This window comes from Pollachius pollachius (assembly GCF_949987615.1).
Source record: "Pollachius pollachius genome assembly, chromosome: 9".
Taxonomy (NCBI): Eukaryota; Metazoa; Chordata; class Actinopteri; order Gadiformes; family Gadidae; genus Pollachius; species Pollachius pollachius.
Genome location: NC_136942.1, coordinates 15444951 through 15470312, shown reverse-complemented (window position 1 = coordinate 15470312; position 25362 = coordinate 15444951). Strand labels below are relative to the sequence as shown.

At 46.5% G+C, this 25362-nt stretch overlaps 1 protein-coding gene across 1 annotated transcript in view; it reads left to right on the top strand.

Moving 5' to 3' along the window:
- The window catches only part of zfpm1 (zinc finger protein, FOG family member 1), a 72315-nt gene that overhangs the window by 23982 nt on the left and 22971 nt on the right, over positions 1 to 25362 (top strand). The window contains exons 2-3 of the mRNA XM_079743757.1: positions 6840 to 6986; positions 12719 to 12919. Of these exons, the coding sequence (XP_079599883.1) occupies positions 6840 to 6986; positions 12719 to 12919 (348 nt within the window). The remainder of the gene's footprint in view (positions 1 to 6839; positions 6987 to 12718; positions 12920 to 25362) is intronic.

Sequence of the window (25362 nt, the reverse complement as noted above, 5' to 3'; positions counted from 1 at the left end):
ACACACACGCTCAATAGAATGCTTGTACATACAGATTTTATTGTTTTACTGATACAGACCCAGGTGAATGCGTGCACAGACACACACACGCACGCACACACACACACACACACACACACACACACACACACACACACACACACACACACACACACACACACACACACACCTCCCAACAGGAACACAGTGCACATATCTTTGTATTCTAAGCTCCACTTCTCTGTTCGCTGTGCCTCCCCTGCCTCCCTCTCCCTGGGTGTGGGAGTTGGGCGTCCTTGAGCCCTAGTTCCTATCTCTGGTCATGTCGGCGAGTCTGAAGCTCCACCAGAGGAGAGAACCACTGAGGGACAAACAAAGATAGGCCCGACACAGGATCCTCATCCTGGCATGCTATGACACCTGCAACAGAAGGTGTCGTTTAGAACCGTCAATAACTCTCCCTGGTTGGTTTCCTCTTGCTCTTTGTGGTTTGCTTGGTGTAAGGTTTATTTTCCCAGTGGATTGGATCTAGAACTTCATCCAATACCAACTCTTTGATAAATGGTGTGGCATGGTGAACATCAACTGAGATGGTAGCCTTCAGGCACGGGGAGAGAGATAGCGCTGGATTCATATGTTAAAAGACAAACAGTTAGAACGAGTCCAATCTGTTTGTCAAAATATTATGCAGTTGGCCGCAGAGCATCATGGAACAACATGGAATTGCATCACGCAATGTCCTTAAAAAAAGCAAAAAAACATGGTTGCTGAACTGCTGTGTGAAAATATGTGGACGTAGCTGAGGGGCACATAAACACACACAGACACACACACACACACACACACACACACACACACACACACACACACACACACACACACACACACACACACACACACACACACACACACACACACACACACACACACACCATTCAGCCTTGTGTCCACCACATGGAGTGCTTTTCTCTTGGAGGATTATTTGGTGTGTGTGTGTGTGTTTCAGATAAACCTGGTAACAACGAGAGACAAGGGAGGAGACCTGCGCAACCTTGTATCTTAAGAACATGGGACCCTGCGTCCACGTATTTAACATGTGTTGTTTCACACACTCACTCTTTTTACCGTACGTCCTGGGCCTAAAGACGCACACACATGGCCCAACGCTCGTGCACATAGGTTCACAAGCACCTCCACGTTGCTGCTCTCTCTTTCATATTAAGCTTCATGGTCCGGCCGGCCGACTGCTGTATTCCAAGGAGATTTATGTGATATGTCTGAGTGTGTGTGTCTACTGGTGTCTACAGCCCTGCTCATTTAGCAGTTAATTTTTGCCGCTCCTATCTCTGATTAGTACAACCTAAAGCTTTGTGAATGCGCTACATTTCTGCCTTACTTGTTATCAGGGTGGGAGAAGAGAAAAGAGAAGAGGGGGAATTGGAGGGGATATTTAATCGTTTAAGTAGTTATCCTGAGGAACTGATTTCTCTCTGTCCGTGCCCCCCCCGCCCCCCTCTCGTTCTTCCCTTCCTTCTCAGCGATGTAAAGAAATCCCGCTGAACGGCCCAGCACAGTAATTCTCCCTCTCGTTTTTTTTTGGCATGGGCTGGCATGAAGGGGGGAGGGATGAGTGGGGGGGGGGGGGGGGGGGGGGCGAGAGAGAGAGAGGGGGAGAGCAAAAAAAACGACTTGATGAAATTCCGCTATCAGCTCCGAACCAATATGCAAAATATCTCGCTGGAAATCAAATAGCTATTATGTTTTCATTTCCACGTCGGCGTATTTGCTTAATGAAGAGGAGACAGATCAGGCCGGCAGAGAGAGTCTGCAGAAGACGATAACCGCCAAAGGCTTCCAGCTATCCTCCACACACACACACACACACACACACACACACACACACACACACACACACACACACACACACACACACACACACACACACACACACACACGCGCGCACATGTACGCACACTCACATATACACGCACACACATGCTCGCCCTGTCACCTCCCTTCTCTCTTTTTTCTCTCTTTCCTTCTTCCCTCCATTCCTCTTCCCTCCATCTTTTTTTCGGATGGCAGTGGAGAGAGGTAAAGAGGCATGGTGATGGAGTGCAGGAATTGGGTGGGGTGGGGCATATACTCTTGGAAGGACCTTAAGAATGATGTGGGAGTTAGGCTGGGGGGATAACGATAGGAAGAGAGACTTATAGACGAGGGACGGCAGGTAGAGGCATGGAGAAATAAGGGCAGAGTGGACGGACAGGGAGAAAGAGAGAGAGAGAGAGAGGGAGAGAGTCTCAGACATAAAGAGAGAGAGAGAGACTCAGCAAAAGATTCAGAGAGAGAGAGCGGGAGAGACTCTCAGACATAGAGAGAGAGAGAGAGAGAGAGAGAGAGAGAGAGAGAGAGAGAGAAACTCAGCAAAAGATTCAGAGAGAGAGAGCTGGAGAGAGACTCAGAGAGAAAGTATCAAGAGAGGCATTCAGAGTGTTTGCAGGGCTGGCTTTAGGGGGCGGGTGGGGTTGCACACACACAACCACACAAACATACTTATTGCATGATCGTCACATCAGGGTATTGCAGTTGCCCAGCGCTAGTGTTTGGTTTAGTTTGTCTGTGTTTATTGTATGATTAATTATTTCACTAGTGCATTGCATCTTCAAATACTGTTTGTCTGTGTTTAACCTCTCTATGTTGCAGACAGACAAACAGACAGACAGAGACACACACACACACACACACACACACACACACACACACACACACACACACACCTAAGCACACACAAACACATGCACACACACACACACACAGTTGCGCTGAAGGAGGGTTGAAAACGTACTTACAGAATGAGGGAGTTCTATATTTACATCTTTATACTGATCCATTAAAACATGTTTGATATCCCCTGTGAGAGGACTGGCAGACCTTCAGACATGGATTTACTGCCATGACCCACATCACGCCAAGGAAGGCGTGTTTCTACCACGGCAAATCGACAAATCGAGTGTTGCCTTAGTTGTCGCCCAGTGTCTCTCTCTCTCTCTGTCTCTCTCTCTCTCTCCCCCTCCCTGTGATTAATAAGTGTATTCTGTTAATGCTCCTGACTCCGTGTCAGCTTGCTGAGTAGATTCCTGAAGAGCACAGACCAAAGAACCCCTTCCTCTCTCTCTCTGTCTCTCTGTCTCTCTCTGTCTCTGTCTCTCTCTCATACTCCTGCTCTCTAAATATCCTCTTAAGTCTCCCTCTCTCTCTTTTTTCTACTGAAGTCTGTGATTGCCTGATACAAGCCCGCCCCCCGCCGCCTCCCTACTATTATTTTATCTTTTATTTTTTGTAACTGAGCGCTGAGTTATTAGCATGAGAGTTATGCGTCCTGCCTGTGTGTGTGTTTGTGTGTGTGTGTGTGTGTGTGTGTGTGTGTGTGTGTGTGTGTGTGTGTGTGTGTGTGTGTGTGTGTGTGCGTGTGCCTATAATCAAGCTTGTTGAGCAACCAGGTTTAATGTGTCTATGTGTTTAATCGGAGCGGCGCAGGTTTTGATGTGTCCAGAGAGTTAACACAGCCTGAATGTAATGCTGCCTTCCTATGCTCCTACGCTCCTTTCCTCTCCTTCTTCCATATATTCTATATTGTGTCTTTCTATATCAAAGCCAGCCCTTTTCCAAACCTCAAAGAACACGCTTCAGAATAGAGGCGTGTTCTTTCAGAGTAACAGCGCAGTACTAATAGCGTTTCTCTTCCGCCCCAGTATGTTTTTGCTGCCAGGCAGTGCTGGCCAATGTAATTGATGGCTCTTAGGCAGCGAGGAGGAGTGTCTGTGTATGTGTGAACCAAGGCATGGTTTTAAGCAAAGCTTTGCCTTCTGCTATACAAACGACTCTTAATTAGGAGCCTTAATTAGGCGCCTGGAAGCGTTACAGATATGGAGACCTTGCATTACAGTAGCAGGCGACCAGGTGAACAGAAGTTATATTGTCTGTGTCTGACCACCTAGGTTTCAGACATGCGTAATTATTTTTTACATCTGTACATCTTGTTTGACATCTGATCATGTCATTTTGATCTGGGTGGAGAAGACCCCCATTGTATCTGTTTTAATTCAATAATAACTATTATTGTTCAAACCCCCCTCCAATATATCCTTCATTCGTGAATATTCTTAAGTTGTGGCCCATCCAAATACCATTGTATCAGGACTAGATCGTTTTAGTCATTTAAAAAAGAATTGGGTTCCGCAACTCTTAAAAAATTATTAAAGAAAAGTTGAATCCCGCTGTCGGATAAATTCCCAACCGCCGTGATTGGCCTCATATAGAGATACATAAACGAGTGCTTCGCCTTTCGTTTATTATTCCTCCATCTTGCAAATTAGTTCAGTCTAGCATTCCTATTGGATATCGCAGCGAGAGTAGCGCTGTTACAATTAATAAGGTTTTTAACTTAACTATGGGGGGAAAAAAAGGCAGTTAAAGAAAGTGCCATACTTATCACAGAGCCCTGTTATCCGGCCTGCCAATGGTCCTGGAGAGAGGAAGAGGAAATGGGGATAAAAGAGGAATATTTCTCCCTGGATGAAAGCGCCCAGGCCCAGAACCCAAACTTTTTTGCGCCCCCCCATTTGATGTGTGAAGGCAGTGATGCAGCGATCGATTCATTAAACCAGAATGGTAATGAGGAAAGAAATCATAATTCAAACTTAACATTTTCAACCAGGGAAATATAATTGGAATTTTATACAGAGGAGTCCCTTTGTACAATTATGATTAAAGGAAAATTAATTGTATGAAAATGTCCTCACAGATACTGAAAATTAGATCTGGCAAAGCTTGGCGACATAGCAGCTAATTCTGAAATATTGTTTATACGATCAATCTTCCCCCCCCCCCCCCCCTCTACTTTTTAATTTTTACATTTCTATTTTTTATAAACGTCCAAATCTTACTGTGGTAATTTTTATCTGAAATTAGAGCCAACCATACAGGCATGGAAGTTGAAATTAGCCTAAAGATGTTTCATTTACAAAGACAGAAACACTTTGTCAGCCCCGACGATTGTTTCCAAGCATTATCTCAGCCCTGCTTTTTAATTGCTTCGGAAGTGAAATTAACGGAATTATAAAAAAAAAAAAAAAAGGCTTCTCCCTTCTTGTAACGGGGGTATTGTAATTCAGGGCTATTGTTGTGTGCTTTGTATAGATTATGGGCTCCTTTGTTCCAGCATTGTAAATATATACGCCCCCCAGTCACGGCTTTAGCTCGGCAACAATCCCCCCCCCCTGCATCCTCCTGCGCTCATCACAACCTCGTAAAAATTAATTTTACAACGTGTCCGAGGAGCGGGAGGAGGTGAAACTAGGTTTGTTCGTTGTACCTGACGCATGTGTGCGGTTGTGTGCGTGTGTGTGTGTGTGTGTGTGTGTGTGTGTGTGCGGTTTCTATTGCATTCTATTTTATTGCCGTTCAGTACCTTGACGTTCAGAAGCATTGTGTTCCTGTATGCAGATGAGTCGCTGTGGTGGCTTGTTCACCGTTTCCACCGCCCCTTCAGCAGGACCCTAATCCTCTTAAACCAAACAGTTAGCCCAAATTAATGAGACGCACACCCACATACAGACACAAACGTACACACACACACACACGTGCGCGCACATGCACTTCCCGACTTCTAGGATAGAGCCGTTCCATCATAGGCCGAATGAAGAGCAGTAGATGAATCATTTTGTCAAGTGGTACTGTCGCAGACATCCCTAAATAATGTGTTTTGAGTGATGCCAGGCAGAAATTAAAGCCTTGATGACACACATGTAAAATAAAGCCACTTCCATATGGCAGATAAAGGTTAACTCGGTTGAACTCGGTTCATATTGGCATTGAGACGGCCCTTGTTCTGAAAACCAGTAATTAAAACAAGTTATTACACACTCAGGCTAAAGGTGGATATTATTTATTGTTTTTTTTGTTTGTTCCGAAGAGACCACGGCTATAATAGTCTAAATTTATCCATAATGTGTATGTCGATATAGTTTGTAGAATGCAGTCAAAATAAAAATTAAACCTAATTAAAAAGAAATGTCAAAGCAAATCCATATAAAGCGACTCTTTTTTTCTTCATTTTTATCTTCAAAAGGCTAAAATAGATCAAAAGTACTGTATAATTACTATGGTCAGTTGGGATTATGGAAGTGTAATTGATACGTATCAGCCCCCGCACTAATCACTCTTTTAGCTACAATTTTAGGTATAGTGTCATTTGGCTTTGAGCTCTCTCTTGGCTTCCACCATTAATCTTGGAGATTATACTGCTCAGCGTGTCCAATTCCTCAAATCGTTTCTGAATGAGTTTCTTTTAAATGGTCGTGGTTGTGGGGGCGGGTGCGTTGTCCAAGTGTTGAGTGTATTTTTCTCTCATCATTTATATATAATCCTAAGTAGGTTCTGTAATGTGCACTTTTCTTTTGCATACACGTGTAATGAAATCGGCTGTGTTTCTGCATATATTGCGTGCATTGCTTGCTAGATTAAAAATGCTAGAGAGCTAGAGAATTTGCTTATAAATATAAAGCTACAGAATTAGTTTAGCTGAGTCTATGTATACAATAGGTCAATAGACAAATGAAAAGCTATAGCGTGAGCTTAGCTGAGTATCTATACATTAGGTCAATAGACATATGAAGAGCTACAGTATGAGTTTAGCTGAGTATAAGTATACATTAGATCAATAGATATATGAAGAGCTACAGTGTCTGTTTAGCTGAGTATAATTCTACAATAGGTCAATACACAACTCCTTGTCCAAGGGTACCTTTTACCAAGCACCAGTTATTCACCAAGTATGACTTCATGTCTTTCTAAAGGCTCCATCGGTGACCTGGATGGTGGAGAGGAGACCACCCCCGGGGACCTCAGCCTATCAGGAGAGGAGGGTGGGGCCTCGGACCAGGAAGACTCGGCAGGAGGGGATGGATCCAGTCCCCCCCCCTTTGCACCCCTCTACAATGAAGGTGAGGACCCCATGAGGACGGTGTTGTTTGTAGTTTGAAGACAATAATTCAGGGTCATTATTTTGTAACTTGACAAAAATAAATAATCAGAGGTGAGTTTGCAGGGTCAATGTTTTTAGATTGTTGGACATGGTTTGGTGTTGTGAAGAGAAAACACACGCACACGCACGCACGCACGCACGCACGCACGCACGCACACACACACACACACACACACACACACACACACACACACACACACACACACACACACACACACACACACACACACACACACACACACACACCACCTGCTGTCCAAACGCAAACATCTATAGATTAAATACACAATTTTTTTTGTTCAGTCTGGGCTCCCTTAACTCTGACAACCTCCTACACCCCTCACCACCACCACCCCAACACCTCACCCCCATGATGCACCCCTTATCCACAGCCTCTTCTTGTACTCTCTGATATCAGACTTTTTTCTCTCATATTCTTTTGAGTTATTCAAGATTTCGCTGCCTGTTTTTTTCTTCCTCTTTTTTTTTTTAATCTCAAAAATTCCTGCTCTTGTGAATTTTTTTGGGGAGGTGTGGTGGTGGTGTGTGTTTGTGTGTGTGTGTCTGTGTGTGTATGAATGGGGGTGGTAGGGTGTGGAGGGGGGAGGGGGGTAGTGATAAGAGACTGCTGGTTGGTTGGGCTCTGATAAAGCCATGGAAAGTCTGTCAGGTGCTAATCGAGACCAGATAGGAGATTACCCAGGTGTGTGTGTGTGTGTGTGTGTGTGTGTGTGTGTGTGTGTGTGTGTGTGTGTGCCAGTTGGAGGGGGTAGGGTGCTGCATTCGATTGTACAAGTGAGGATGGGAGTTCTGTGTGTGTGTGTGTGTGTGTGTGTGTGTTTCTGCACCTACACACAGACCCACACAGTTGTTTCCCCACTGCTAAAAAACTTGATGTCTTTGTTTTTGTTTACTCTATCTCTTGTCCTCACGTCCTCTCCATTTCTTTTTTGAATCCATCTCCCCATCACATACTCTTGTACCCCCCCCCCCCCCCCCTCCCATACTTCTCGCTCTCTTCTCGGGGTGGGTCTGGGGGGGTTCTCAATTGCCCGCGCTGTCCATTATCAGTTCTCTGTAAATCAGCCATGTTTGACGAACGTGCTCTTTCAACCCCTGGATCAATACCGGCCCTTTATCTGGCCAGGGCTGGCTAATAAAGACAACCTCCTCTCTTATCCACAATCAGGGAGAGAGGGAAGGACGGGGGGGGGAGAGCGAGCGAAAGAGAGGGAGTGAGAGAGAAAGAGCGGGAGAGGGAAAGAGGGGGAGAGAGATAACTCTAGTGAGAAAAACACATTGTACCAAAAAACACCCTCCCTTCCTAATCCATCTTTACCAACACACAGAAAAACACGCATGGCCAAACCGATACAAAACAAATATAGGAATTCACGTTCTGTTGCAATGGGTAACACCCACACAGATAAACACTCACCAAGATGGAGAGAAAAAGAGAGGGGTAGATAATGGGATATCTTTTTGAAATTGCAACACTGTGACTATTTGACTGGCCCAGGTCCTAGCTGATTAGGTGAGAGAAAGGGACAGAGAGATAGAGTGAGCATCTGGTCAGCCCCTTGTTTGCTTGTGGTGTGGAAGACTCTCCTGATGACCTGACGGTGTTATGGTCCCTACTCTCATTTGAATTCTTCAAATTAGAGTACTATACTTCTCATTTGAATAAAAGAAAAACATGTTGACCCAATGAATGTTGTTTCAAAGCTCTAATGTAAACTTTGACAAATTGTATTTAATTCAGGACAATATGTATCTTTAACGATTCAACAGTGCGATTTGTAATGGGAACTTTAGCTGGTCCAGTGGTTGAAGTTGCTATGCCTTGCTACCAAGGCTAGGCTAAACTAAGATAAACTAAGCTACACACAGAGATATCCTAAAGCTACACCACATATGGACAGATATTCTTTTTTTCAATCAAATCAATCTCAGGGGTGCCGAAGGGACGAACTGAGACACACCAAAAAAAAAGTTCAGATCTACTAACGACGAGAGAGAGAGCTAGGAGCAGGGAACGAAGAGGGTCATAGAGAGGAAGAGTTGTAAAAAGAAAAGGGGGAGGGAGGGAGGGAGGGAGGGAGGAAGTTGGGACAGTCAGATTGTTGGGTGACTTTTCCCTGCAGGTGTGACATGGGAAGTTCCGCCTTATCAGATTGATGGAGACTGTCTCACGGCAGAGGGAGAGGGAGAGGGAGGAGGGAAAGGACTGAGGGCGGAGGCTGGCTGGCAGAATAGTGACTGTCGACTTCTCCTGATACCTGCCTCCCTGTCTGAGATGATATGGGAGATAATATTGATAATATTAAACGCAATAACTGAATCTAGCGCACACACACACACAAACAACCACACACCCACGCACCGCAGGATAAAATCAATGTGCCATTCAATGTGATTTATAGCAGAAAATAATGCCGCTGTTTAGAGAGATGGGGCACATACATGTTGGTGTGTGTATTTTTGCATGTTTGCTGTGTGTGTGTGTGTGTGTGTGTGTGTGTGTGTGTGTGTGTGTGTGTGTGTGTGAGTGTTGATTTATTTGACGTGTCAGATCTGGTCCTCTAACTGTTAACATTAATAACCAAGTGTGAGTCCTGCTGTGGTGGTGGGGTGGTGCTGTGGTGGTGGGGTGGTGCTGTGGTGGTGGGGTGGTGGTGTAAGGGAGGGTGGTGGTGTGGTGGTGGGGTGGTGGTGTAAGGGAGGGTGGTGGTGTGGTGGTGGGGTGGTGGTGTAAGGGAGGGTGGTGGTGTGGTGGTGGGGTGGTGGTGTAAGGGAGGGTGGTGGTGTGGTGGTGGGGTGGTGGTGTAAGGAGGGTGGTGTGGTGGGGTGGTGGTGTAAGGGAGGGTGGTGTGGTGGGGTGGTGGTGTAAGGGGGTGGTGTGGTGGGGTGGTGGTGTAAGGGGGTGGTGTGGTGGGGTGGTGGTGTAAGGGGGGTGGTGTGGTGGGGTGGTGGTGTAAGGGGGGTGGTGTGGTGTGGTGGGGTGGTGGTGTAAGGGAGGGTGGTGTGGTGGGGTGGGGTGTAAGGGAGGGTGGTGTGGTGTGGTGGGGTGGTGGTGTAAGGGGGTGGTGTGGTGGGGTGGTGGTGTAAGGGGGGTGGTGTGGTGGGGTGGTGGTGTAAGGGGGGTGGTGTGGTGTGGTGGGGTGGTGGTGTAAGGGAGGGTGGTGTGGTGGGGTGGGGTGTAAGGGAGGGTGGTGTGGTGGGGTGGTGGTGTAAGGGGGGTGGTGTGGTGTGGTGGGGTGGTGGTGTAAGGGAGGGTGGTGTGGTGGGGTGGTGGTGTAAGGGAGGGTGGTGTGGTGGGGTGGGGTGTAAGGGAGGGTGGTGTGGTGGGGTGGTGGTGTAAGGGGGGTGGTGTGGTGTGGTGGGGTGGTGGTGTAAGGGGGGTGGTGTGGTGGGGTGGTGGTGTAAGGGGGGTGGTGTGGTGTGGTGGGGTGGTGGTGTAAGGGGGGTGGTGTGGTGGGGTGGTGGTGTAAGGGGGGTGGGGTGGTGGGGTGGTGGTGTAAGGGGGGTGGGGTGGTGGGGTGGTGGTGTAAGGGGGGTGGGGTGGTGGGGTGGTGGTGTAAGGGAGGGTGGTGGGGTGGGGTGATGTGGTGGGGTGGTGGTGTAAGGGGGGTGTGGTGGGGTGGTGGTGTAAGGGGGGTGGTGTGGTGGGGTGGTGGTGTAAGGGGGGTGGTGTGGTGGGGTGGTGGTGTAAGGGGGGTGGTGTGGTGGGGTGGTGGTGTAAGGGGGGTGGTGATGTAAGGGGGGTGGTGTGGTGGGGTGGTGGTGTAAGGGGGGTGGTGTGGTGGGGTTCGCGGCTGTGCTGGGGACATTTATGGTGGTATCGATCAGGCGTTATCGGGCGTTTTTATCGGGAGCTGGGAATGCAAAGGTAAACACAGCCTTTGTGCACACACACACTGGGCCCGGCCGTTATCGCTGGGGGAGGGCCCGGGATTCAGGTATTCCTCACTCACAATTAGTGAGTGAGGAATACCATTTGGAGTTTTCCAAGTGGCTTTGACTTTTATTTTTACAACATTTAGTTCTGAGAATCAATTCGCTAACGGTGGTACGATACGAATACATGTATTTGAATGTGTTTATAATGGATTACATCCCCTGACGTGGTCATCAACCACAAGCTCGCTTAGTCTGGTTGATCTCGTGTCCCTCACTGAGAGTCAACTGTTCAGAAACAGAAAAAATAAGGCAGTGTCACGTACGCCACGCCTCTACTTTTAGGAGCACAGCCTACTTTTAATTATATTTCAAGCTATATTATATCTAAAGTTGTGTTCCACTCGCAGCACAAAAACTAAGATTGCCTCGGTTAAGGGTAAAATAACGCCAGAAAATACCTTTTATTATTGATTGACATTAATGAATCGATCTGCCCACTTGTTTTTCAGCAAACTTCAGATCAGTGTGGCAGACTTGTTGTCAGTTTCTCCCCAACCCTTGAGCTGGCGGTGATGCAACTTGGACCCGGGAGAGGAACATGTTAAAGATGTTGAGGGCAGATAACAGGCAGTTCCTGTGATGCAACTATTAATCTAATCTAACTAATCATTAGTCACTCTAATAGGGAGGGGAAAGCTGAGGGTGATGGAGCGACCGATAGCTGCCACGAGGAAAGGATCAGAGTTCAACGTTCAGTCACGTACGCACGCACTCACACACATACAGAAGGAAGAGTGTGTGTGTGTTTCTTTGTATCCACGTACTCTCTCACTCTTGATGCACATGCAGGCTTTTTACCCATTCTTTATACAAACACACACACACACATACACACACACACACACTTTATATACACACACACACACACACACACACACACACCACACTTTATACACACATTTCCACAAAGACACCATTTATGGAGACTGATCGGATCCAGATAAAAATACACACACACGCACAATCAAACACACACTTATACAAACACACTTTATCCACACACTTTATACACACACACACACTTTACACAAACACACAAACACACACACACACATTTTATACACACACACACACATAAACACACACCCGCGCAAACACACGCGCCGTAATAGTCCTATCCACCCATACTGCGAGAGGCACAGAGCTGTGAAGAGAGGAGGCGTGCAGGCCTCTGTTGTGGGGCACCGGGTACAGACGCAACCCGGTGCTGAGGGGCAGAGCGGGGGACAGCAGACACCGAGGCCCCGCTTTACTGCTAGAGGAAAAACAAGATGGCTGGATGAGCCAGATCAGTGGAGACAGAGAGAAGTAGAAGAAGTAGGTTGAAGACTAACGACAAAAGAGTCGACAAGGAGAGCGAGAAACGATGAAGTGTATACGATTAATAAAAATAGCCACAGAAAGCTTTCACAGCCTACTTTTGAATTTGAGTTGACTTTTATCTATTTTTGTTCCCATTGCTTTAATGAGACTCTCACTATGTTCTCTGGAGTGTGTTGTCTTCTCACCCACACACATGCGTACGCACACACACACACACACACACACACACACACACACACACACACACACACACACACGTGTGTATATGCCTCAGCAAAACACATGCGCCTTTACATGGGTTCAGATGCATAGAACATGTACATAAACAAACCCTTTACCCCAACCGTCACTCAGAGGAGTAGGTGCTGTCTGATTGGTCTCCTGTTAATAACTCCTCCCTCCCACCAGAGCCCCGGACGCAGGCCCCCAGAGGATCCCCGGACGATGATGATGACGATGACGACGGGGACGATGAAGACGACAACTACTGTGACAATGCTCAGGAGGAGGAGGAGGGCGAGGAGGGGTGCGGCAACGCAGAAGAACCGGACCGGAACCACAGGGAACCCAGAAGGGACGACCACACGGCGTCGTGGCGGCGAGCTTCAGGTGAGTGGCCCCTCGCCCCCCCCCGACTCACGGTGTCGCGTCTGCGTGACGTGCGGACGCTCCCAACAAGACTAAAGGCTCAGTTATGGTTCCACTTCGACGCAACCCATTTCATCCTGGCAGATACTCCTTGCATCCACCGCAAGGGCCTGACGTGCCCCTCCAAAAAATGCAGCCTGTGATTGGTCCGCTCACTGAAACCCGCCGCAGAACCAAAACAGGTTCACTACTGCGTCGGAGTGTCTGCGACGTGGAACCATTACTGAGCCTTCAGTCCGCTCCAGTTCCAGGAGTAGTAGACGTGGGATCAAGTCAGGCAGAGGGAGCAAAGGGTTGGCCCAAATAAAATCAAAAATTTTTGGTATAGAAAAAATATGTGTGTATATTAATATCCAAAAAATTTTGGGAGAACTGTAGCAATGGTCTACGTGATTCGACCACTGCTTTGCGAGTCTGTTTGGCTGATTTGGGGCGCCAAGCTGTTGGGCTGCACAACACAGGCATGTGAAGGCCAAAGGAATTTCAGTCCACACCTCAGAAAATGCCTGCATGGAGACATTGGCACACACACACACACACACACACACACACACACACACACACACACACACACACACACACACACACACACACACACACACACACACACACACACACACACACACACACACACACACACACACACACACGGCTAAGTGAGGAGATAACCGGCGAGTCCCCATAATTTTATTATTTATTTCCTGGCTTATCACACTTTTTGTTTGGTTATTTATTTCTCTCTGCGTCTGTTGTCTTCAATGAGTTAAACAATGCAAGAAGATTACCCCACTATCTCGCATTATTTTCCTTTCAAGCTGCGCGCGTTTAATGTGGCACCGTGCACGCCAGTATTGATGAAGTGTTGGTGTGTGTGTGCGGGTGTGGGTGTGTTTGTGTTTGTATTTGTGCGTGCCGATGTGGGGTTCCGCCGCGTGTGTGTTCAGGCGTGCACGTGTGTTATTTTAATTCGTCTGGTGGGGGGGAAGAGAGGATGTGTTCATTATCGTCGCCGCCCAGCCCTGTCCCTTTAACAGTAATTGGAGCGATATTAATTGCCGCTCGGTGGCTGGTTGATGGTAGCATTGTGATGCCGCAAAGATAGGGAGGTGTTGGTGGTGGTGTTGGTGGTGGTGGTGGTGGTGGTGGTGGGGTGGGCAGGTGGTATTCCTTTTTTTTATTCCCCCCACCCTTCGCCCACTCTCATACCTCCTGTCCTCTTCCTCCTCCTCCTCCTTCTCCACCATACAAACTAACTGCCAGGCGAGCAGGAGGGGGGGGGGCTTGGGGGATGGGGGAGGAAGGGAGAGATAGCCCCTCTATCAGCTCTGGAGCAGGCGCTGTTTTTATCGGGCGCGATTGGCAAAAGGGGAAACTTTGACCAGTCTGAATTTTTCTCTTATCGTCGAGACACCGCCCCCACCCACACCACCACCACAACCCTCCTCCCCCCACCCCATGCACCCTTTCCTCTCTTTCCATCCTCCCTCCATCCTTCTGCCTTCCTTGAGGTTTCTCACAGCTCGGCTCCACCCCTCTCCCGTACCTTGTAGAACATCTGGTCTCCCTCCTTCCTCTCCTCTTCCGTCTCCTTCCTCATTCTTACCTCGTTTCCTTCACTTTTTGTGCCGTCATTGATTTGTTTATTCATTTTCTCGCATGTTGGTCTGGTGTCGTGGAAAATGTATTGTTATGATAATATTAATTATTTATAAATTATATAACCTGGTTTCTATTGTTACTAATCAATTTTAAAAGGCATTTATACAAGTTCTCCTTGCACCTAGTTAAAACAAAAAAGGTCCTTTTCTCTCTCGAATTGAAAGACGTTAAATTTGTTTTTGCAACTATAGCCACAATGTCTGATACTGACGCCATGCCAATCCCCTGACTTCTCAGATGCGTAGATTCCGTTAGCGGTCCTGCGTCCTTGCAGACTTGTTCACTTGCCCCCATAATGTATTTCAAAGGAACTTGGTCTCTCCCGCCGTGGGGATTGGCCATGGCCAATCCTTTAGCCTCCATGATGGTCACTCCCCCTCACCTTTGTTTCCTAGGGTGTTACTGCCCACGATGTTAACGTTTCCCCATAAGAACGGTTTACATCAAATCTTTACATTTTATACTGCTGGTTGTTACCCAATATGGCAGCAGTGTTCATCTTCATATGCTCATGCATACCTCATTCATCATGGTCCTGATCATCATCTTGGTCAGCTTCGCCATCTTCCTAATCCTCAATGACAATCTTAAAGCTGTTCTCTTACTTCAAACCTTTTTTTCCTCGAACACACACACGCACGCACGCACACACACACACACACACACACACACACACACACACACACACACACACACACACACACACACACACACACACACACACACACACACATGCCTCGTGAAGGTCTTTCTCTTCATGCAACTGTATTCTAAGTATTCTCCCCTCCACATCTATCCCTTAGTATCCTCAATCCATCCTTCCATCCGTCCAATTGTCTACCTCAAGACCAATGTAGCCTATCTTTATATTCCTCTTTTCTGCCTCTGATCTCCGGGCCTTTATGTCAGGGCTGTTTTTGTTCTTTGGGATGACTAGAATACATGTCTGACTCTGGTGTACCAAGATATTATTTTTCGCATTGATACAAAAAAAGAAAAACATTTAAAAAGAAGATTTTAATTAGTTTAGATCAGAGAGCAGATTTTAATTCTGTTCAGGCGAAAGTACGTTTGATTCCACAAGAAGAAATGTGTTGATATTATGAGTTTTATTTGTTTCCACATAGTGGGAGAGCGTATGCTCTTACATTTTAATGATCTCCGGGTTCATTTCGGAAACAAATGCCGCTTCGTGGCCACAGCCATCGCTCGCCGCGATCGCTTGGACGGAAAATCGCATATTGTGTCCAAGGCCAATACCTGATATGATTAACTCACCACAACAAACCGGAACAAAAACCTTTTTAATTCCCGCCGTCACTCAGAGCCCCCTTCCAACCCCAGCCCCCTGTTCAGTAGTGTGTGTGTGTGTGTGTGTGTGTGTGTGTGTGTGTGTGTGTGTGTGTGTGTGTGTGTGCACTCTATACCTAGTGCTCTCCAGATACCAACACATATTCAATATATAATATATACACAGGAAGCCTCTCAATAGTAATGTAAAGATGAGGGTTGATCTGAAGTCATAATTAAGTATTCTATAATTTCTTAGCTACCTGTTTATTTAGAAAAAGACTATGTACCACAATGTTTTGAAAACAATATACAGTATACTTATATAGAGTATTTCCAAAGGAGCCTCATTGCAAAGGATAAATATGGGATTTTTCAAAAATATGTTCTTTTGAAACCACGTTTTGAATACTTAAAAGTATATGTAAAAGGGACGACTTGAGGACAAGATTAACAAGAATTACCCAAGAGTCCTATCCGTAATATTAGTAGGAATAATATCATTGTACGTTTAAGATATTTGATTGAGTTGGCTGTAGTTATTCTGCGCATCTAAAGGAGATGTCTACTTTCTTTTACATGTTTTGCGGCTCGTATCATTCATGTCAAATGAATCACAATATAATGCTTTCTCCATAGTGTGCAGCTGTACTTCATCTATAGTTCATTCTAAACCTTGCGATCCACACCTGAGTGCGTCTTTCCTCTATCTCCCTTTCTAGAAAACAATTTATTGTGTATGTGTATGTGAACGTCTGTGTGTGTGTGTGTGTGTGTGTGTGTGTGTGTGAGTAAGAACGTGTGTATTCTGAGGGCTGAGCCTTTGTGAGTTTGACAAGGGGCACATTGGCATGGCAAGCAGTCTCAACTAGGCGGCTACCTCCCAGCCTCGCCTCCCCCCCCCCTCCTCTGTCCTACTCCCCACCCCCCCGACACACACACACACACACACACACGTCCCCCACGGTCGCTATCAGGGATGGCATGATGATATGCTAAAGCCCGGCTCCTTAATCTACAATGTGTCCATACTGCATGATATGCAAAATAAATTATGAAGAGAAGGAGGGAGGGAGGGGGAGAGGGGGGGGGGAGAGAAAAAAAACTTATCTTTGGAATGACCTTGCAGGCTGGAGGGTTTTGATATATTTTTTTTGCTCTCCCTCGCTGCTTAAAATTCTTGATATGCAAATGGGAGTCACAGTAATCCCTTGTCATGGGCTGGCTGGCTTCATGGTTAGTTGAATGGCCGTCAGTCACCATATACACGCACACACACCTATTGTAAACATTTTAGAAATAGACCTATGCGGTTTAAACACCGCGGTGCTCCAAATGAGGAGCGCCACGACACGTTTATGAGTTAGGTTGAGTTGTGTGTGTGTGTGTGTGTGTATGTGTGTCTGTGTCTGTGTGTGTGTGTGTCTTCTAAAATGAGTTATTAGACGACTGAGCAAGCAACCAACCATGTCCTCTCGCCTGCCCCAGCACTTTCTTCTGCCCTTCTTCTTCCTGTCTCCCCGTTATCCTCCGCCGCAGAGTTCTCCAGCATCCTAATGACACGCTGCACAGAATAACGTCTATTATTATTTACTGTGTGTGTGTGTGTGTGGGACGGGGCAATGTGGTTTGTTATCATACAGTAGTTAATTATAATCATGCACGGTGGTGGACTATATGCATATTATCATTGCTGTGTAAAAGAGTCTCATTTATTTTAGGGTGAGGGGGAGAGATACTGCAGGTCGGCCGTGGCAAATTATGGATGATATGGAAAACGGAGAGAGGACTCCATTGTGTGTGTGTGTGTGTGTGTGTGTGTGTGTGTGTGTGTGTGTGTGTGTGTGTGTGTGTGTGTGTGTGTGTGTGTGTGTGTGTGTGTGTGTGTGTGTGTGTGTGCGTGCTTCTAAGTTTTTTGGTCAGGATTTATGTCATTCTCAGCACTCGTCCTTTAAAAACTAATCTTCTTTTTGAGAGGAAGGGTTATAAAAATGTTTAACACGTTCAAAATAACATAACAATAATATGTCAAGATGTACATGGATAATTAGTGTTTTTTTCGGTTCATCTAGGAAGAAACCCCTGATCCAATTTGAATCTTCATTTGGATGGTCTGGTGTGTTGCATGGAGGCTAGACCAGGTTATACATCATAATACTTGACATATTGTCTGCGTGTCTTACAGTCTAGCCATGGATTTAGCTTCACTTCCTGTGTGTTCTGGTTATTCTACATAGACATCAGTATGGGAGACATCTTTTGCCATCTTCTGTATCGTCTCTCTATTATTATTGTTGGCTGTGTGTGTGTGTGTGTGTGTGTGTCTCTGGCTTAACCCACTGTAAAGCAGCCCCTAAATGATAGCAAGGGATATTGTGTGTGTGTGTGTGTGTGTGTGTGTGTGTGTGTGTGTGTGTGTGTGTGTGTGTGTGTGTGTGTGTGTGTGTGTGTGTGTGTGTGTGTGTGTGTGCATGTGTGGATACAGGGGCACGTTGTTGCCTGTTTTGTACGTGTGCACATAGCAGTGCGTGCCGGGTTCGCTGGTGGGGGTTCTCTGTTATCAGGCAGGGCAGTGGCACAGGGAACAGCGCTTTAGACAGTTAACTCCTGCTACTGTGGAAGAACGATGACATCTCCAGACTTGGCCACGTCTCCACCGGGGATGGCTGGTTGTGTGTGTGTGGGGGGGGTGGGGGGGTGGGGGGGGGTAGGGGAGACGACAGAGCACATAAACGGAGAGAAAGGCCGGAGAGGGATAACAGGAAGTTAGAGAAAAAAATAACTGAAGAGAGGAATGGGTGGTGCAGGCGATGTATAAAAGAGAGAGATGGGTTAGGTTTGTGTGGGTAGTGGAAGGGGCAGACATGTTGGGTTTGTGGGGTTGGGGGGGGGCAGGTGAGGTCAGATTGGGTTATTTTGGAGGCAGCTGCTTGCGGGGTGTCTGAGAGGACAGGGTGTGAGGTGGAGGAGTAAGGGTGGGGAGCTGTGATGGAGGGGGTCCAGGACATCTTATACATTAGACTTGTGTTTAATGCACTTTGTTTTAATGACAGAAGGAATATGAGTAATAGTAGTGATCCTTCTTGCCGCTGACTATGACAGTGGAAGATATAACAATACTGAATTTGCTTCTTATAACCCAAGCTGATCATTTTCCTAACCCTGACCCATCTTCTATACTTATAAAAACAGCAGGGGAGAGCGAGAGAGAGAGAGAGAGAGAGAGAGAGAGAGAGAGAGAGAGAGAGAGAGAGAGAGAGAGAGAGAGAGAGAGAGAGAGAGAGAGAGAGAGAGAGAGAGAGAGAGAGAGAGAGAGAGAGAGAGAGAGAGAGAGAGAGAGAGAGAGAGAGAGAATCTCGACCCTGCCAGCACCCTTGTCAACACCACCTGTCCATCAGGGTAACCAGGCATGTCGAAACGGCTGTCATCTCTCCAGAGGGCTTGTCTCGGCAGCAGATGATTGGGGGCAGTTTTAACCTCAGAGTGCAATGCCGTTTGGAGAGGCAAGAGAAAGAGTATTAAAAGTAGCTGCCACAGAATATATTGTTTCTGTTTTGCCCAGCCTTTTAACATGTAAGCATGCAGTTTTGAAGCCACAACTTGGCAACTGCTGTTGCCATAGGGAAACACACTACTTAATGAACTTCTTTTGTTTCTCAATTGTCAACTGATTTGACTTTCAACTCATACTACTCCCTAGTACCATGTCTATACAGAACTACCACACGACAAAATGTCTTTCTCCGTCTCTCTCTCTCTGCCTGTCTGTGTGCTAGTCTGTCTGTCTGGGTCTCTCTCTGTCTCGGTCTCTCTGTCTGTCCCCGTCTTTCCCACAGCACAAATCGAAATGAACTACCTTTATTTGGTCGCCCACCGCTTCTTACTCTACACACACACACTCCTCACTGCCACTAACACGTCACTCCAGCCCCAACACATGATTGATGGGAGAGATAGAGGTAGAGCAGAGGAGCGTGTGCTGGCTGGTGGTCAGGCTGGTTATTTGGCTGTCTGGCTGGATTACTGGTTGTCTAGCTGGTTGTCTGGCTCACTGGCTGACTGACTGACTGGTTGTCTATCTGGTTATCAGGCTGACTGGATTACTGGTTGTCTAGCTGGTTGTCTGGCTCACTGGCTGACTGACTGACTGGTTGTCTAGCTGGTTATCAGGCTGACTGGATTACTGGTTGTCTAGCTGGTTGTCTGGCTCACTGGCTGACTGACTGACTGGTTGTCTAGCTGGTTATCAGGCTGACTGGATGGCTGGTTGTCTGGCTCACTGGCTGACTGACTGACTGGTTGTCTAGCTGGTTATCAGGCTGACTGGATGGCTGGTTGTCTAGCTGGTTGTCTGGCTCACTGGCTGACTGACTGACTGGTTGTCTAGCTGGTTATCAGGCTGACTGGATGGCTGGTTGTCTTGCTGGATGTCTGGCTGACTGGTTGTCTGGTGGGTTGGTGTCAGGGTGGGACTGGACTGTAGCCGATTTCTGGCCCTATCAGATTCTGGAATCCTTCAGATCCTCCTCTCCCTCTTACACACACACGCACACGCATGAACACGCGCACACACACACACACACACACACACACACACACACACACACACACACACACACACACACACACACACACACACACACATTCTCTCATCTTGCTTTTGACCTCATTATCTCTCTCTTTGTCTTGCAATCTTCCATCACCCCCCTCCGCCTCCCCCACATACTGTCTTTCTCTCCATCTCTGTCTCTCTCTCCCTACTCTATCTCTGTGTCTCTCTATCTCAGCTTCACCAGACCCTGGCCAGCTTCCTTCCCACCGTCACTCATTCTATTTGAGTAACTCCATTTTTTGTTCTTGTCAAAGTCTGAAGAAATGGCCTTGTCCTAGTTTAGACCCGTCATACATACTCTTACTTTTCTTATTTTTATTGCATCATAGTTTCGGTAAGCTTTTCAAATGCTATAAAAAAAAAAACAGCTTTGAGCCAACCTGGTTTACTTGACATTTTTGTGCACAGGATGTACTGTGAGTACACTAATGCAGATTAATGCAGTAACATACTTCTACTACCGTATAGAGTGCTACGTGTGGATTATACAGTAATGGAACCAGTGCTGTGCTGGATGACCAATCCAAGAACGTGGCGTAAATGGACCTTTAAACGGGGCCTATTTAAAACTACTTGTTTGCCTAATTGTGTGTGTTTAACTTCTGAATGACCCCTGAACGGTTGAAGCTGCATTCTCGTTTAAATGAACACTATCCCACCCACCCGCACCACCACTACCACCTCCGTTTACCCAGCATGCACCACCACATTTTCTTCACTGGCCTGATTGAAACGTCCTTCGCAGAGCCAGAAGGAGTTGAGAGAGCAGACGTGAATAAATGATTGAATTAATTATCGCAGTCACATAGGGTGCAATTAATTTTTCGTAGGCCTCGCCTCAGTCTTTTTCCCCTACTTCGCCTTTCCCCTCATGCCGTCTGCTCGGAAGGAAGAGAATGTCAAGAAACATTTTCTAATTAATTTATGTGTGATTATCGGAGACGGTTTCTAGAAGGTCTTGTCTTTACTTTTCAATTTGTGCAGGGCTGGGAGTAGAGTTAAGTGTGCGTGCGTGCGTGCCTGCCTGCGTGCGTGTGTACGTACATGCGTGTGCGTGTGCGTGTGTGTGTGTGTGTGTGTCTGAGAGATGGAGAGAGAGACCGAGCGTTGAGTGAGTTAAAAAGTGGGCATGAGTGTATGCATGTGTATTAGTATCTCCTAGAACGGGAAGTGTTCACGTATGCACCCCTTTGTGAACCCGACGAATCGTGAGAGCGCTTGCACCTGAGACATGACTAGGTTAGCATTTCTATCCCTCTGTCTCAAGATTTGTCCTCCTTTTTCAAATTTCTTCCAACTCTTAATCAGCATCTAAATGTGAAAGCGTTAGTGACAGAGCTCTGTTGAGCCAATGTCTCCGCAGCCCATGTGAGGAAGCCCTCTCGTTGCTGTTAGTGCGGGGTTCCTCACAGGATGTGCTGTTCCTCAACGCATCCACTGCGTGTTTATGGGGCTGGATCCTGACCTGGGATGCCATTAAAGGGTGCCGCTGTGTGTGTGTGAAGTAACTTTCATTCCGGGAACATCACGCCACCGCCATAAAGGGTTTATTTGAAGCTTGGTAATGTTTGTTTTTCCTCCCGGGGGCTTTTCCGAATGCCAGCATACATTACATTTATCTTTTGTCGTATGGGGGTGCAGGCTGCCGTCCTCATCCTCATCTCCCACTGTCAAACGCGCGGCTCTCACCCCGTTGTCTCCACCCCCCCCAATCACCGCCTCCACCACTTCTTCATCTGCAGAACACAAATACAAAATGTTCATATTTCTTTTCATCTCTCTTCTTTTATTTTTTTCCTTTCTTACTTCCTTTATCTTTTCTCTGCATATTTGGGAATATTTGCATGTTTGTGCGCTCTGTTTCTTGGTCACGTATGTGTCTTGCCAGATAAAAGTTCAGCGGTGCCGTTAAGAGAAATTAGTTTGGTAAACAGTGGTAAATGTCAACGATAAAGTTCCCGTCGAAGCTCATCTGATTAGCGCGTCCGGCGCAGGTGTCTTATCTCCCCGGCGCAACAGAGGGTAAAATGGAAATGATTGCGTCGTCTTGAGCCGCGCGAGATGCCCCCCTGCCCCACCCCTCCCCCGCCATCTCTCTCTCTTCTGCTTCCATCAACAACTATTAGCAGCCACCCACCCCGCGACCCCCTAGAGACTTGAGGGAATGGGTGGGTGGATGGACTGAGAAAGTGTGTGTATGTGTGTGTCGGGGGGGGGGGGGGGAGGAAGCGAGAGAAAAGGGACTTTTCTTGGTGATTCTCCCCTGATCCTTTACATCTTATTGTTATTTATTTTTACATTTATTTAATTTCATTTAAAGTCGCAATGTGTGACCTTTCAACGAACTCTGAGCTTTACGTAACCTGGACATATCTGCAGTCAATTCTTATCAATATTCATTTTAATACTGTTATCAATAACAACACTATCTATTACTGCTACATTGTACTCATACAAAATGCCGGCCAGCCTTTACCGCTGTCTTTGTTTACAAGAGTCTTTATATGACACTCCCGAAACCCCTCCTACGCTAGTTAGCGTCACACAGTTTCACATCCAGTAAGAGTGGACAGAAAACTGTTCGAGTTTTGGTTATTCTTCCTACTTACTAAGAGGGGCTCAATCTTACACATTCATTAAATGCATTTGATTTATTTATTCATTTGTTTTTAATTATTTATGGCCTATTTTGTTCGATGTCTCACACATGTAATCACATTGGGTTCTGATGAATCGCGCTATAAAAAGTCAAATTATTATAAAAATCCTTATTATTATTATTATTATGATATTTAGTCTCAGGTCTGCGATGGGAAGCAGGCGTCCGCTGATGATTTGAATCATCCATTGCTTAGAGAGAGAGAGAGAGAGAGAGAGAGAGAGAGAGAGAGAGAGAGAGAGAGAGAGAGAGAGAGAGAGAGAGAGAGAGAGAGAGAGAGAGAGAGAGAGAGAGAGAGAGAGAGAGAGAGAGAGAGAGAGAGAGAGAGAGAGAGAGACCCTGATAAAGAGAGAAGAAAATGAGGAAGCATGTGTGTTTGTCATTGAGCGGGGGTTAAGCCCCACCTATTAGCACGGGGTAGGGATTGCTGCGCTGATAGTGATTTCCTGTTGCGCCGCATCAAAAAATCTATAGAGCCGCCGCGATGCGCTCATTTGATATCAACAATAATGTCCCTATTTTTATTTAGATACAAGGCATGCTATTATCTGAAACGGCCAGGATTGCTTTCCTTCTCTTTAAATTTTACTAGGATCTTTTCCCTTTCTTAATATTTTGAGGTGGTTATTTATTTTTCTTTGTCATCGATATACAATCAAAGGTTGTCATACCTAGTGGGTTCAGCCAGAGTTCACTTCCGTAATGACTCTGTGATACAAACACAACTTCAGCAATAGTTCATGTTCACATTTGTGCTTCCTGGTGATGTCTTGTGGCCTTAAAGAAAGTTCATGTAGGTCTCATCTGATGCTGATAAACAGATTGCAGAATGTGAGAGTATGACAAATATATCCCGGATTAGGATCAAACATTTATTGCACATGGGTTGAGAGCATGGCTCAACCTGTAGGCCTGTTTCCTTTTTGAAAGTCTTCTGAGTAGCCTCTTCTAAACAATTGACTATTTTGTGCAAACAAACCATTTACAACCACCGGTTAAGAACAAAAGTGCGTTGACATGAAGAGCAGCAAGATACAGTGCAATATGGATAAGGATGTGTTATTTGGAGAATAACTCATTATATTTTCCCATAATTTAGAGTCCAAGTATGTTATTTGGAAAACAATGTTTTGAATTGGTACTGAGCGAGAGAGCTTCAGCCAATGCTGCCTGCTTGCGCCTGCAATGTAGTCCTTCCAATGTACATCCTCTTAGAGTGCTTGTGTTTGCCACTGACAGGCTCAGGATGTTATGATAAGTGTCTAACAACATAATGGAAAGGATTGCTTCAAAGCAATGTAACTTTTTTCTTTAACCTTCGCTTGATACGGGCTGTTTGTTATGGTGTCTTACCAATTCCCAAGTTTTGCCCTAAAATGTACTATTCAATGAAACGACCTGCTGTTGCAATACATGTGTGTGCCTGTGCGTCTGTGCTAGTGCCGGTGTGTTTGCACGTGGACCCGGCAGTGGACTGGGTGTTAGTATCAGGCGGTGAGCCTAGTGTGGTGGTGTTGATAAGGAGCGCTGGGTTATTAGCAGAGTCTGCGGTGGGCAGGAGGGGCAATTAGCAGGGATTAGGATTGTAGGAGGCCCTCAGCCACCCCAACGAATACACTGTGAGAGCTGGCTGAGATGGAGAACACGCAGTGTCTGTCGCTCTCTCTCTCACTCTCTCGCTCCCTGTCTCCCTCTCCTTGTCACTCTCTTTTGCGCTCGCTCCCTATCTCGCGCGTATGACGCCTCTCGCTCTCGGTCTTGCTCTCTCTCCCCATTTCTGTCCCTCCCGTCTCTCATTCTGACAACGTGTGAGTCTGAACACCAGGGGGAAGGATCCTGCCTAGTACTTTGGGGTTTACTAGTTTTATGACAGGTTGATAGGTTGGTTATGGGATGAACAGGTTGGGGCGACATGCAAGAAAGTAAAAGGATCCATCGTGGGTGGGTACAAACTACCGCTAAAGATGGAGTGGGTGGGGAGAGAACACCCTGAGAAAAAATCACTGACTGACCATTTCAGCTCTTGTTATTAGTTAATATCTGCGTTGCTTCACCGAGGTCAAACCCGCTCCCCTTGTTCTAATGCACTGTTGCACAACGGAGGTCAGCGTCGCTGGTCAGGCTGATAAGGGAGTCTCCGCTGATAAAAGCGAGCCGGACATTGATGGAGTGCGCTGATTGGAG